At 27.9% G+C, this 14,090-nt stretch overlaps 2 protein-coding genes across 2 annotated transcripts; one reads left to right on the top strand and one right to left on the bottom strand.

Annotated features, from left to right (window-relative positions):
* Positions 1-7,198: 7,198 nt before the first annotated feature.
* Positions 7,199-10,792, bottom strand: LOC112683468 (replication factor C subunit 4). The gene is made up of 3 exons (XM_025554515.1): positions 10,646-10,792; positions 9,254-9,356; positions 7,199-8,479 (listed from the first exon to the last, which is right to left on the bottom strand). The coding sequence occupies exon 3, from the start codon at positions 8,476-8,478 to the stop codon at positions 7,399-7,401; it is 1,080 nt and encodes a 359-aa protein (XP_025410300.1). The 5' UTR covers position 8,479; positions 9,254-9,356; positions 10,646-10,792; the 3' UTR covers positions 7,199-7,398.
* Positions 10,793-11,022: 230 nt separating this feature from the next.
* LOC112683476 (density-regulated protein homolog) lies at positions 11,023-12,219 on the top strand. Its single transcript, XM_025554527.1, has 3 exons — positions 11,023-11,211; positions 11,467-11,748; positions 11,821-12,219. Exons 2-3 carry the CDS (start codon positions 11,479-11,481, stop codon positions 12,073-12,075), a joined length of 525 nt encoding a protein of 174 aa, XP_025410312.1. The 5' UTR covers positions 11,023-11,211; positions 11,467-11,478; the 3' UTR covers positions 12,076-12,219.
* The last annotated feature ends 1,871 nt before the right edge of the window (positions 12,220-14,090 follow it).

The raw sequence follows: 14,090 nt of genomic DNA, 5'->3' as shown, positions 1-14,090 counted from the left end.
GTTTTGTTGAACTTATGTATTGAATATTATGAAATAAAGTACACTTAAAATTCAACTGAGTTTATATTAAATAGTTATATCTATTTGTAAAATTACATAAGTTTCGCTGTTAAAAAACTATATTTATATAAAATTATATATAATAAGAAATGTACAGAGTAAAAACATAGATTTAATAGGTGCTGTTAATTTCATTGAAATAGTGTTATTTAATATTAAAGAACTGAGAAATGACAATAAATTTGAATTAATTGTTTTAGAAAAAGAAAAATGTATTGAATCAAAAAAGATAATCTTTTGTTTACATCTTTAGTTAATTCTAGAGTAAGACGCATTAAAAAAATGCCTGGTGAAATTGCATTTGATGAAGAATTTGCTGATCCAGTTCAGAATTTTAAAATAAAATCATATTTTGTCATATTGGATATTGTTTCTACACAGATTCAGGAACGATTCAATGAAAGTTCATGACCATTACTTAAAGATATTTCTCTTTTTCAACAATAACGTTTAAAGGATGTATTAAATAATGCTTCAAGCCTGCCTGTGGATGCATTCCAAGGATTTGAAAATATATATGGAAAATTTGTGTCTGCCATAGATCTAAGACGGAAATATGTTCAATTTGCAAATGCATATTTTAATTTTGAAAAATTCATAAAACTTCCAAAAAGAATTCACAATGTTTCAGATAATATTTTTCTGGAAGATACCGATGATGATCAAGATTTTAAGGAATCTAGATTTGGACCTTCTGATCTTTAAAAATATGAAGATTTGACACCAATACAAACAATTTTTAATATATGTCATACGACTGGTCTAAAAGATGTTTTCCCTGCAATGTACTTCATTAATTGATTAAGTTAGTAATTATTTGTTACATTATAGTTACTGATTGTTAACTTATAAAATATATTTATTTATTAAATAACACTTTTATATCATTATATATTATATCTACCTATATTTTTTCATTCTACAAAAAAAATCATGAATTTTCCTCAGTTCCTCACTGTATTTATTATTTTATATTTCATATGTATATAGTTTTGATTTATAAAAATCAATGTGTAAAAAAATGTATACAACAGAACTAGTCTAGCCAAAATTAAATTAGAAGTTAACAGAGAAGAGCGAACCAAATACATTCATACAAGAGTTTTTGTTACACTTACGAAAATATATAAGAACAAAACGTACAAACATTTTCATAGGTATTAATATTTTTTTAATAACAAAAAATGGATATTGTGGTACTCTAAAAAAAACATATCTAATATCAAAAAAAAATTTTTACTGGATGTGAACTATACCATACCCTATTATTTATGAATAATTGTACAAATACTAAATTATTTTACGTGACTGATGCCTGATAATAATGTTGAGGTTTAGTCATTATAAGGTATAATGTATAAATATAATTTTTGGATTTTGGATTGGTGGGTGTTTGGTAATTTTTTCCTAGTTTGCCACCACATTTTACATTGAGTTCAGCGCCACTGGTCATACATAACATATCTGAATGAATCTGGATGGGGTAATTTTATTTAACTTAATAATTATGTTTTTCTAATATTTTTCTATATGTATTTACCGTTTACGGACGTTTCAAAGCGATTGAACATAAAATAGTTATTTATTATTGTAACAATATTGAATATTTTTTTATGGAGAGAAGTTGAACAGAGTAGTCAAGTGTCTACCCTGACTACCCCGTTCGCATACTTATAAATACACTTATATTTAGTTAAACTTATCATAGCTTCTAATTATCAATTGGTTTAGAATCGATAAAACTAAAAAGACAGTTATATAATATTTTATTTATATATGATCTATTAAATGGTTTTATTGATTTCCACATTTATTAGTTTTATTAGGAATTAAAATTTTCACATATTTCTCCAGAACAAATGATTTGTTTGTCATTCCCTTTTATCGAAAAAGTATTGGTGCTGACTCTTTTTGTTCGCATACTTTAATATAATAAAAAATCCACATCCATAGATTTTTTTTAATTCTAGTCATGTTAAGTTTGAATCTAATGTAATTTCAATATTAAGAATCATATCTAATGTATAAAATGGATAAAATTGATAAAATTGATAAAATGGATAAAATATTTATAATAATATAAATATGCTTTGTTAAATTAATGTTTTTATATAATCATATCTGAATCACGTTTGTCCGTTCATGTATAGTTGTCAACTTTATTATATCACCTATAAAAAGAGCTCAAGCTCGTTAAATGATCATAAATTAATATATTAATAAAAATGATTAATAAATATAAAATATAATATAGTCACATGTAATAAAACATAAGATTTCTTGATATTTGGCACGTGTAATTTATAATTATTTATTGCTAACGATTTATTGTATTTTACTTTAACAGTGCTATGAAGTAACATTAATTAATACAATATTAAAAAAGATTTTATGGAATGATGACGGTATAAGAAATAAAATATATAGCTTGAGTCTATTCACAATTGTTTTTTTCAATTCAAGCACAGTATTTATGTCATATTTATACGACATCGTCAGAAGCGAATAGCCATAATGAGAGGAGGAGTTGATTTAAACGATGATAGTTCAAAGTGCGTTGAAGGACTCTTAAAAAGGTTTCAGCATTTTACCAGGATTCAATATTAGAGTGCGTTTCGTGTTGAGGTTTTACCGTCGACTATTGGTTAGTGAAAAATTTTAGCTAATACTGTATGTATTGGGGGTTTTCGAATAATAAGGCACTAATAATGACGTTTAATGTTGTTGTTACTTTAAAACTTTCCAATAACCAAATAAAAAGTTGAACTCTAAAATCGAATAACATATACAGCCATATATAACGGTCATTAATAATATAAGATAATATAAATAATATATTATAAGTGTTTAATTTAATTTTACTTCTCTGGGAAATGTTAAAAGTCTCTTCCAACTAGCGCCTTTAAACATAACTACCATGGTATAATTTAAAGTGTAATGTTATAGAAGAGCTTAGACTATTGTTCTACATTATATGTATACCTTTATAGCGATCATTATTGTAGCAAAATATATATGAACATAATAATACACAGAATATAAAAATTACATAATTCAATGGTATCCATCGAAGATGATTTTATATCTTTATAGTTAAGACGCACAGCGACAGACAAAAACCAATATTCATACCTACGTATACCATACACATAACGTGAGCTGCGTTTATACATTTTTTAATTAAAGTACGTGTACGTATAAATGTAACACAACGTTAATGATTGCATTGTTTAAAAATAATGAGAATATTTATTTTTTCTCAAAACACTTATAATTAAAGGGCGGATGTTCATGCATTTGGATATTTTTTCCTTTAATAATAAAAGTTGCAGAGTAGGATAAAAATTCGTTTTTTGACATATAGAAAACGAAAGCAAAATTTTTATTTTATTTTATTTTAACCTATGAAACCTAACATCCTGAGATCTGAAAAACAGCCAACAATCTTCTGAGTTCAATGAAGCGCTACTGAGGCTGCTGGGCTGACGAAGGTGTTGGTGGTTGGACAGTGATGGGCCAAGTCCTCGTTCTCCAGAACTTAGCTATCCACGGAGACTCAAACGATGTTTTTTTTTTTTTTAAATCATTGAAATATAATTTGATTGGCGGGTAATATTTATCATTTGAACAATGAGGTACTAACGGGGGGAAGCGAACAGCAACATTATTTGCAAACCACGGCTGTGCGTTGGAGCAATATAATAATAATCAGTGCATAGGTATTCGCAACGTACACAACTTTATGTATCGATTCTTGAACGTTACAAATTACCTAGTTACTATATTAACTACTTACATATACATAAGTTTATTACGAATACTACTATCCGCAGTTGCGATCTATGCACAGATTAAATGCACTTAGATATTAGGTATATATTTAATCTATAATCTAGGTATGATGAATCTGAACATATATTTAGGATGAATGTGATTAGGGATTGAATAACAAAATTCTAGCTGGCCAGAACGCCAACAAAATAAGTCGAACTTGCCATACGGTAACTTCGTGGTGAAAACAATAAATCCAGTTGTATATTATTGTGCATTAGAAGTTTGTTCATTTCAACATAATTAATTTCATTGATGGTGTTGTGCGTATACAAATTTGAAACTAAAATATTTATGATATACAGTCGAGGCTTGTAATAGGTAAGGACGTAATAATCAGTACAATCGGTGCGCGTGAGTGTGCATCGTCAAGCGGTCAAATACTTAAACGCATAACTTGCTTATTTACATACAAATGATTGGCTATTACCAATAATAAGGTCGAGTGTACATAAGCACATCGATCGTTAATGTTTATGGTCAACTTAATTAGTGTCACATGAAGTCCATAACGGAACATTGAACTTGAGCTTAAATGTTAAACAAACACACATTTAGGTATGTCCTAGCTATTACCTAGCGTCGCGAAGTCGGAAAATCGGAATGAAATAATATTAATTTCCGAGAAATAAACGGCAACGGTTTCGTTTCATTCGTTTAGTACCTGCTGAGTAAAACAATATTACAGTGTTCCGGGGGACGCGGCGGAATCGTATTTTCGCGTAGTGTGTTTAAGTGACTGTACACAGTTACACGCATATTTACCCGGCAAACACTTTTTCGTCACGTTGTCGGTCTCACTAATTGCAATTATACAGAGCGGGAAATTATTCCGACCCGTAATGATTGTTTTCAGTACACACATAAGGGTTTGTTAAACGTTACTTTTTGCGTTCCTGGGTAGCGATTCTGATACGCTCGTAACAATCATGGAAACGACGAATAACGAGCCCGATGATAGTAGTACTGCGGGCTGTATGACATAAGCGCCAAAAGTACAAAAATGACCTATCATTTGCGCCAAAATCTGTAGAACATAAGCGCCAATCTAATATTGTTACCTGTTATACCCTACATAAGACATAAGCGCCAAAGGTGCAAAAGTGACATAGCATTTGCGTCAAAATTAATATTTTATATAAGTAGGTAGTTATTTAAAAATTAAAAAAAAAATGTCGATAGTAAATTATAACGATATAACGAAATAGGTACTAGGTAACAATATGTTGTAACACAAAACTTGCTCACACAGTCTATGTGACAATCTATCGTAATCATATAAAACATTTGTCAATTAAGATTAAGCGTTTGGAGTTTTTGAACGATATAGTTCTAAATTTAATATCTGTTATTTAATAGATATCTAGGATTTTGGCACTTTCGTACGATACGACTAATTTTTCTTATCTCATTTTGGCGCTTATGAACGATACGATTTTGACGCTTTTGTACGATACGACTTTTTTTTTTTTCTTATCTCATTTTGGCGCTTATGTCTTCCACCGGTACTGCGGCGCGCTTAACACGTCGATCGTAAAACTTTACACCAACATAATTTTGTTTGTTTGTACATGAGGTACCTTGGCGGCGTACTCGCACCAATAATTGTAATTCATTATCTACTGGATCCTCGGGTATCGATCTCCCCACAGCCAATGTATGCATACACCACGGTAGTTATTATCGTAAAATAGTCATAAATATTGGGATTTCCATCCCGGCCTCTTGAAACTTAGATCGGACACCGTTTTACTATGTCTGAATCTCATACATAACAATACCTATACGGGACGTATAAATGTTCCAGTAATGTACGTAGGTCAGTAGACGGTTGGAGTTGCGTAGGCAGCAGTGACGAGAGCAACGGTAAGAATTTCAACGAATAATCCAACGGTCGAATCACGCGCACGTTTACCTAGCTAGGTCCTAGTCTATGAACTGTACACGTATATAACCCTCGGATGTTATTCCGACTGATTTTTGTGATGTTTTCAAACCATACGTGATGCAATGAATACACGTTGACGTATATACGGTACGGGGTAACCGAAGGAGTTATATACACACACGTAGCAGCTGCGCACGACCGAAACGCGCGTCACAAGTGCAAAAAATAATAATAACACAATGCATGTCCGTCGAGTATACACTTCAAGATGACCCGTTCTCTCTGTCGGCATCACGGCTGCAGAGAAAGAGCATTCGATCAGAAACGCGCGGGAATAGGTTTAATTATAATTTGACGTGAGCGCAAAGAATGTCACGCCGCTCTTGCTCGGCCGATAAGAGGAATACAATGCAAAATATGGAGCAACTACACATAGCGCGAGTCCGTGAGGACGAACTGAGGCCAACTTAATCAGCATCAGAGTTCCGTCTCATCAAACAGGCGAAATAGGTAGGTACTATAGCACCGGTCGGAGAAGTCTATCCTACAACCAATGACACTATATTTTGACACATATATCTACTATAAAGGGTCCTGTAGCGAAAATAAAAAGTTAAAAAATATCATACATCAAATGATTAGCATTGTAATAAATGATATATTTAAATTATTAATTAGAACAAACATTACCTACATACAAGTGCATAGATAATTTGCTTCACTGCAGCAGTTTATGATCACTATTAAATAACAAAAGAATTACATATGAGTAAAATGAGTCTGAGAAACTCAGAAATATAGCATGAAATAGATAACGTTAGATGTATAAGTGTTGTACAGATTTGGTGTATTTCTATACTATGGAATGCAGATGATACTCATACAGGATACATTTATTTTTGATTTAAAAGCATGATATATTATTAGGGTAGAATAAGAAAGCACATAGAATTTGGATTAATATTCTTTTCATCTGTATTTGTTTCAATGAAAATGCAGATTTTCTATTTCTAATTTTTAAAGCAGAGAGCTACAACGAATATGATTAATGTGAAATATTTAGATTTGTACTTAATAATAAAAATCGAGGGCCCGGATAGAAATACTTATTCTCCTGCACTTTGTAGTACCTAAGCTTGGTAAGAATCTAAATAAACTTTATAGATGCTTTATCCTATTAAAAACAAATTGGGTAAGAATGTAAAATGATTGCATATTTATTATTATAATAATAAACCATAATACACAATTTATATTGATATAGTAAAAGACTGAAGCTTTATTCTAAAATAATAGATTTTCAAATGTTTCAAAAATAGAGCTGAGATACTTTCTGAAAATAAATTACTATTTTTACTGATTACATTGATATAGAATAAATTATTAAGAATTTAGTTTTAAGTAATGCGTGAATTATTTTGTACAAATTAAAAATAAAATATTATACAATATAAATAAATATAAATAGAAAAAATGAATACAGATATTATAATCTAACTACCTACATACCAATGAACCTATTTTGTAATTTATAGCTCTAAGTAAAAATATAAAAACTACAAAAATTAGAGAAAAAAAAAAAAAAATTACTAACATTAAATAAAAACAAATTAAAGAACTTAATCTTTCAACGATTTAGCAATTGAACATAAAAGATGCAAAAGAGTAACATATTCACTACAACCTTCTTGTAATCTATAAGCACAAATACTAATGGATTTAGAAATTAATGACTTTTGTTTGTCTTTTAAATCAGTGGCAAACACAATTTTGTCATGCAACTGTTCTAATATCTGAGATGCTGAATAGGCCTCAAATATAAGTTCTTCAACAAAATCATCCATTTTTTGATAATCATAAAGACGACCAATGTCTATCATACGGTTTAACCAGATGTCAGGTACAGTACCAACAACTTCAAGTACATCTGCTTCTTCAATAACTTCTCCACCTTTTAATCTAGCTGTACTTTGAAGTGACGTGATTGCTCTTCGCATATCACCTCCTGAAGCATCTACTAATTGTGCCAGCACTCGTTTACTACACTTTACTTCTTCTTCTTTACATATATGCTCAAGACGTGTCAATATGATGTCATGTGATAAAGGTTTGAATCTGAACTTGGAGCAACGAGATGTTAATGGGTCAATAATGCAACTTACATAATTGCAAATAAGACAGAATCTAGTAGTCTTGGTTTCTCGTTCAATAGTACGCCTCAAAGCTGCTTGAGCTGGAGCTGTCATTGAGTCAGCTTCATCTAGGACAACAATTTTGAAAGATGGACATGGTTTACCATCAGGTCGTCGGTCAGAAGCTGTGAGTTGTGCAAAAGTTTTGACTTTATCTCGAATCACTTGAATACCACGATCATCAGATGCATTAAGTTCTAGCATGCGGTCCTTGTACATATCTCCAAACAGCTGACGAGCAGCCGCAATTATTGTACTAGTTTTACCAGTACCAGGAGGGCCATAGAATAAAAGGTGAGGCATATCAGCACCTTGCTCCAAACATTGTTTTAGTACAGCTACAATTTCTGACTGCTCAGATACCTCATCAACTGTACGAGGGCGATATTTTTCAACCCAAGGTGTAGTGCTGTCAGAGATTCCTCTAGATCCCTTTTTACTTTTAACACTGCTACTAGTAGATTGTAGTTCTGGATCTATTTTTCCAGTTTTTAAAAAAGAATCCATACTAAAAACAAAAATTCATTATTTAAAAACTATATACTGTTAAACATGATATAATTATAATATATAAAATATTATAAAATTGTTCATCATAAAATAACTTCTGATATAAAATAAATTACTAAATAGAAAAGAAATTAACATAAAATAGTATAGCATATTTTAAAATTACTAAAGAAATTACAAGCAATGCAATACAAATATTATCAAAGTAAAAATAATTAAAACATTTCTCAAAATAGTTATTTTAACTATATTTATGATAGTTTACTGTATAAAAATTAATTAATTAATGATAGTTTACTATATAAATTAATAACAATATATTTCAAAATGTATATTAATTAATGTTTTTCTCTTTTTTTTTTTTCTATATTAATTTATTATTTACAATAATCACTCTAACTAATAATATTTTTCTCTCACTATTTACAATTTATTTATTAAGTTAATACTTAATTTACAAATTTATGACTTACAATTTGTGTATTAATTAATATTTTAATACTTATTGAACACTCACTTCCATGGAGCCAGTAGATTGGAAGTGACAAATTTCTGTTATTTATATTAGTATTTTTTTTATAATATTAATAATTGAAAAATAAAATAAAATCTTATATACTTATTTAAAATTATTTATTAAACTATTTTATTTTCAAATAGCTAACAATTATATATAAGATATTAAAAAAATTAATCTAACATAATTAGTATATGTAAATGTAAATATTAATTTTAAATTAAATGCTAATTTTTATAGTCTTATTTAACTTACTTTTATTTTTTAACTTAATGAGCTGTAATGCCTATTTTAGCAACGGTTTGATCATAAATATGGATAAATTTGTAGAAAAATTCAGCAATTAAATTCACTTTATCTACAAAAATTAATAAACAATATTATTAATTAATTATGAATAGAAATTAATATTCTTTTTTATAAAACATACTATTAAAATGTATAGATTAAAAATATACCTAAATATTGTAAAATAATCAAGCAAAATTTAATATCTGTTCAACAACTGAACATAAAATATTAAAAAAAAAACCGGTTTTTACACCAGTTCCTATTAAGTAAAATACTGCTTATTTAAATTAAATAAGTATATTAAACAATAAAAATTGAATTATTATAATATTTTAATGAGATCCTGGTGGGCAACATACCTATGCAGCATTCATAGGTGACTATTTTGGATTTTATTGATTAACCCATGTACTAAAATAACAAGCTTAAAAAAATAGCGCTAATATTATATGCTACTTAAGTAATAAACATTTATTGTTATTGATGTAACAGGCAGGGTGTTCTAATCAAAATTAAATAAAAATTATATTGAATCAAGATATAAATTATGGCAGGGATTTAGAGGAAGATCTAGAGAACAGGGATTTAAAAATATTATGTAAAATGTATTATATTTTTTTATTTATTTATTTTTTTTTAAAGGGGAATTAAATTAATACTTTAATATATAAATTAATTGTAATTGTATTGATTTGAATCCATATATAAAAAAGATAACAAATATGTTGTAAAAATAGTCCAGAAGGTAAAAGTGAACATAATGTGAATGAAATGAATAATTAAAAATACAAAGGATTCAGGATTGAACAGATGCAAGATAAGACACTTAAAAACAAGTAAATGTAACTGATAGTAGAATATATTTTAAATTTTATAGTAAAATACCTAATTACTTACAAATAGGTATGCATAGTTGAAAAATATTTTATCATAGTCGTACTATATATAAAAGAATGGAAATATTTGATAGTATTCGGACTGAAACAAATCACAAATGTATTAAGAACTAGAGTTCTTGCATATAATCCACATTAGTAGTCCAAAAATCAGAAAGGAAAGATGAAAAATTAGAAAAATAAAATAAACTCAAATAGTATTTCCTCTTGAATCCGAGCAGTGAGCATGAACAATGTGGTCGTAACAACAAAGCATTTGGTGTACACACACGAGTATTAAAAAATAAATCACAGACTGATAATTTAATAAAATGGTATTAGAGATTTTACAAATTCAGCAGCGAATTAACGATCTTATAAAGGGTGAATAAATATCTTCCAAATTATAGCGTGTTTTCGAACATTGTTTTAAATACAGCGGTCACTGTACACAATAAATAAATACACAGAAATTACTTACAATTTAAACATTAAGCACACAGTGATGATTGTAGTGAACTAAGGATAGTTAACGAAACAACTCGATCGTAATTTTACGTTTTAGAGTTGAAGAAAAGCGTTCACCTATAACAATTGTTAACTATGACGGGCCAGTGTTTTAGCTGTGAGTTCGTTGCCACTGTGATAACATCACATTTACCGCCAAAAAAGATATTTTTGAAATATATATATATATAATATATATAAATATTATTTTTTCCATTGAAATGGTAACTTGTGTTATACGGTCTGTGGTTGTAAACGTTATCATCGGTGATCAAAATTTAGGTTACGTTTTTAATAAGTTATACCACGGTTTTAGATTACGAACATCCGACTAGATCTTTCTTTTCAAATTTGATAACATCCATGAAAGATCGCGAGATCTTTCAGAAGTTGTGTACAAAAAGTAATTTCAACTTCCAGTTTTGAACTATATATTTAATCATTGTATTATAAAAGTTTATAGTTTGAAAAGTATCGTTCAAATTTTATTTATTTTTTTAAATAATTGTATATAATCCTTAACATAATATATCGTTTTAAGTAAGTTCCTAAACTTAATTTTTTAATATTATCGTGTCAACATTGTAATTTATAATAATTTTTGATATTCCTTTATACATTATTTAATTTTTTACGACATTATATCGAATATAATTTATATAATTACTTAAATAGTCATTTATATAACCTAGTATAAACAATTTACTTGTGTTTGTAAACAAGTGTTGATTTACTAAATAACTACTTGCATAAATTTCTAGTTCAACATTTTATTTTAATGTTCATTTACTTTAGTTACTTTTAATTATGGCTGAAGAGGAATCAAGTTTGAAACCATCTTATCCATTGAAAGTGTTGTACTGTGGAAATTGTTCACTTCCTCCTGAATATTGTGATTTTTCTTCAGACACTGATCGTTGTAGGGAATGGTTAGAAAAATATTTACCAGATGAATTTAGTAGACTGATGACATCAAGTGGGGCTGCTGGTGGAGATGATTCTGATGAGAAAAAACGTCAAAAACGTGGCGGTAAAGGTATGGTAAAGTCAAAGAAGAAAGACGAAGGACCTAAACAAGTAAGTGTGTTTCTTGTTTATATAAAAGCTTTAAAAAATGTAATAGTTTACTGAAATATTTAAACTGTTTAGGTATGTCTCTCCAGAGCACCAAGAGGCAAGAAGAAATCTGTTACAGTAGTCACTGGCTTGAGCACATTTAATATTGATTTAAAAGTTGCCGCTAAATTTTTTGGTACTAAATTTGCTTGTGGATCAAGTGTGACTGGTGATGATGAAATTGTCATACAAGGAGATGTGAAAGACGACTTGTTTGATATTATACCTGAAAAATGGCCAGAAATTGATGAAGATTACATTGAAGATCTTGGAGATCTTAAACGGTAATCAAAATAAGAAGATCATTATTATTTCAAACAAAAAATTTTCAAATGCTGAACTTAGTGTTTGACAATATCCAATTCTCAATTTATTGTCTACATAAAATAATTGAATTAAAGAAACTAATATAATTCAGATTATTTCCATTCACTCAGTTTTTCAATTTGTATACCCCATTCCTTTACTTCCTTATCCACCTAAAATTAAAATATGCATATAATCAATTTTTAAAGTATTTGTAAAATGAATCTGTTCATTTTTAGTAAAAGTATAAAATTGTTTTATTTATAAATAATAAAAAATTAATTTATTTAATATATTTTTTTCTTTTTGCCAAAATGTATATAAATTTAGAGGGCCATTGAAACTAGTATATTAAGTAAAATAATGAGAAATAAATTAAATATAAATATAGCTTTCTTTAAAATAATTTAATGTTTATTAAGTATAATAATGAGAAATCAATTAAATATAAATATAGCTTTCTTTAAAATAATTTAATGTTCTAGTACAGTGTTTCCCAAATATACACAAAATAAAAAAAAAATGAATCGTGCCTCCTAATAAAACATTTTTATTATTTTTAATATAGCAAATTATTGTCGATGGAATAATAAATATATGGTAGTGCCTTATACAATATAAATATTTTCCTTGCACATACCCTAATAATTGCCTTTGCTTCCCGAGGGATGCATGCCTCACCTTTTAGGAACTTCTAATCTGTTACATAGAAATAAATAGTAGTTTGGTAAATGTATTAATATCTAAAGTTTTAACAATAACATAAAAAAAATATCAACAAATATTAAAGGGATATTCTAGTGATTAAATCCAATATTATGATATTAAAAAATTTAACAAGATTTGACTTATAATCTAAATTTAATGACAATTTAATTTTATATTTTTCCAGCCGTATAATTTAATAAATCATATTACCCTAATTGAAAAGGTTTTTTATAAAAAATGTGATAAATTAATTAATTACAAAAATCTAAGTTCTTTATATTTATTTTTATCTAGCTACTTTAAGATTTAAAATCAGCCTGCGGTAGTACTTTAGAGAGATAATTTTTCAAAAATCTCAAAAGTTTTCCTAGTGTTAGGAAAAACCAAGTAAAGATTATAAAAATGCACTGTAAACGAGACTCAGATTTTAGTTGAGTCAGCCATAACTAAAATTAATGTATAGAAACCTGGAAACTTTCTCTATATCAGACTTTTTCTTTCATATCTAACAAAAATTTCAAAAAAGTTAAGCCTTTCTAGTATTATGCATACATAAAATAATGTATTAGATGAAATAATAGTGAAATACTTAAAACAAATTATAACTATTAAACTAGACACCATAAAATGTTGAATTGACACTTTTAGAAGAAACATTAGTTCATCATTATTATTCAAACCGATAGGTATAATAATTACTAGAACAGAGTTAATATAAAAAAATAATATAAAAACAATACCACGAAAATTAAACAAATGTAAATTAGCATGTAAGCATTTTTTAAGTAGGTTAAGTTTGATGATAAAGGAGAGAAATATGTAATAAAGAGGACTCTTATGGTGAGCGTGTGATTCAATCATGGTAGTGAGACAGCGTTTTTCTAAGTATTACTTTAATTTCTTTTTGTGTTTACGTCTATATGTTTGTTTTAATTTATGTATATAATATCCTCTTTAAACATTTAATATCAACTCTCATATACTTACCTATTTAAAATTATTTAAAGGATATATTTTTATACTGAAGTTTTGCTCGGAATTGTTAAACTAAATAAATAAGTTATTATTTCTTTAAAAATCAATACACCCATTACTAGTGTCCAGTTCTAAGACTGAAGAGATAAAGAACAAATTTTCGCCTCCATTATCTTACTGGCTTTTTTGATTCTGTGTTTATAATTGATACATATACTTTTCTTGGTATTTTTGTTTCTAAGATTTTTTTTTTTTTATTGCCCTGTGTGAATGATCAATAGCCAAACATTTTTATAGGAATACCAAAATAACTT

The sequence above is a fragment of the Sipha flava genome, unplaced genomic scaffold, assembly GCF_003268045.1.
Source record: "Sipha flava isolate LNK unplaced genomic scaffold, YSA_version1 227_pilon_pilon, whole genome shotgun sequence".
NCBI classification, from domain to species: Eukaryota; Metazoa; Arthropoda; class Insecta; order Hemiptera; family Aphididae; genus Sipha; species Sipha flava.
The sequence above is the reverse complement of the archived record's forward strand: the minus strand, read 5'-3'. Positions and strand labels throughout refer to the sequence as shown.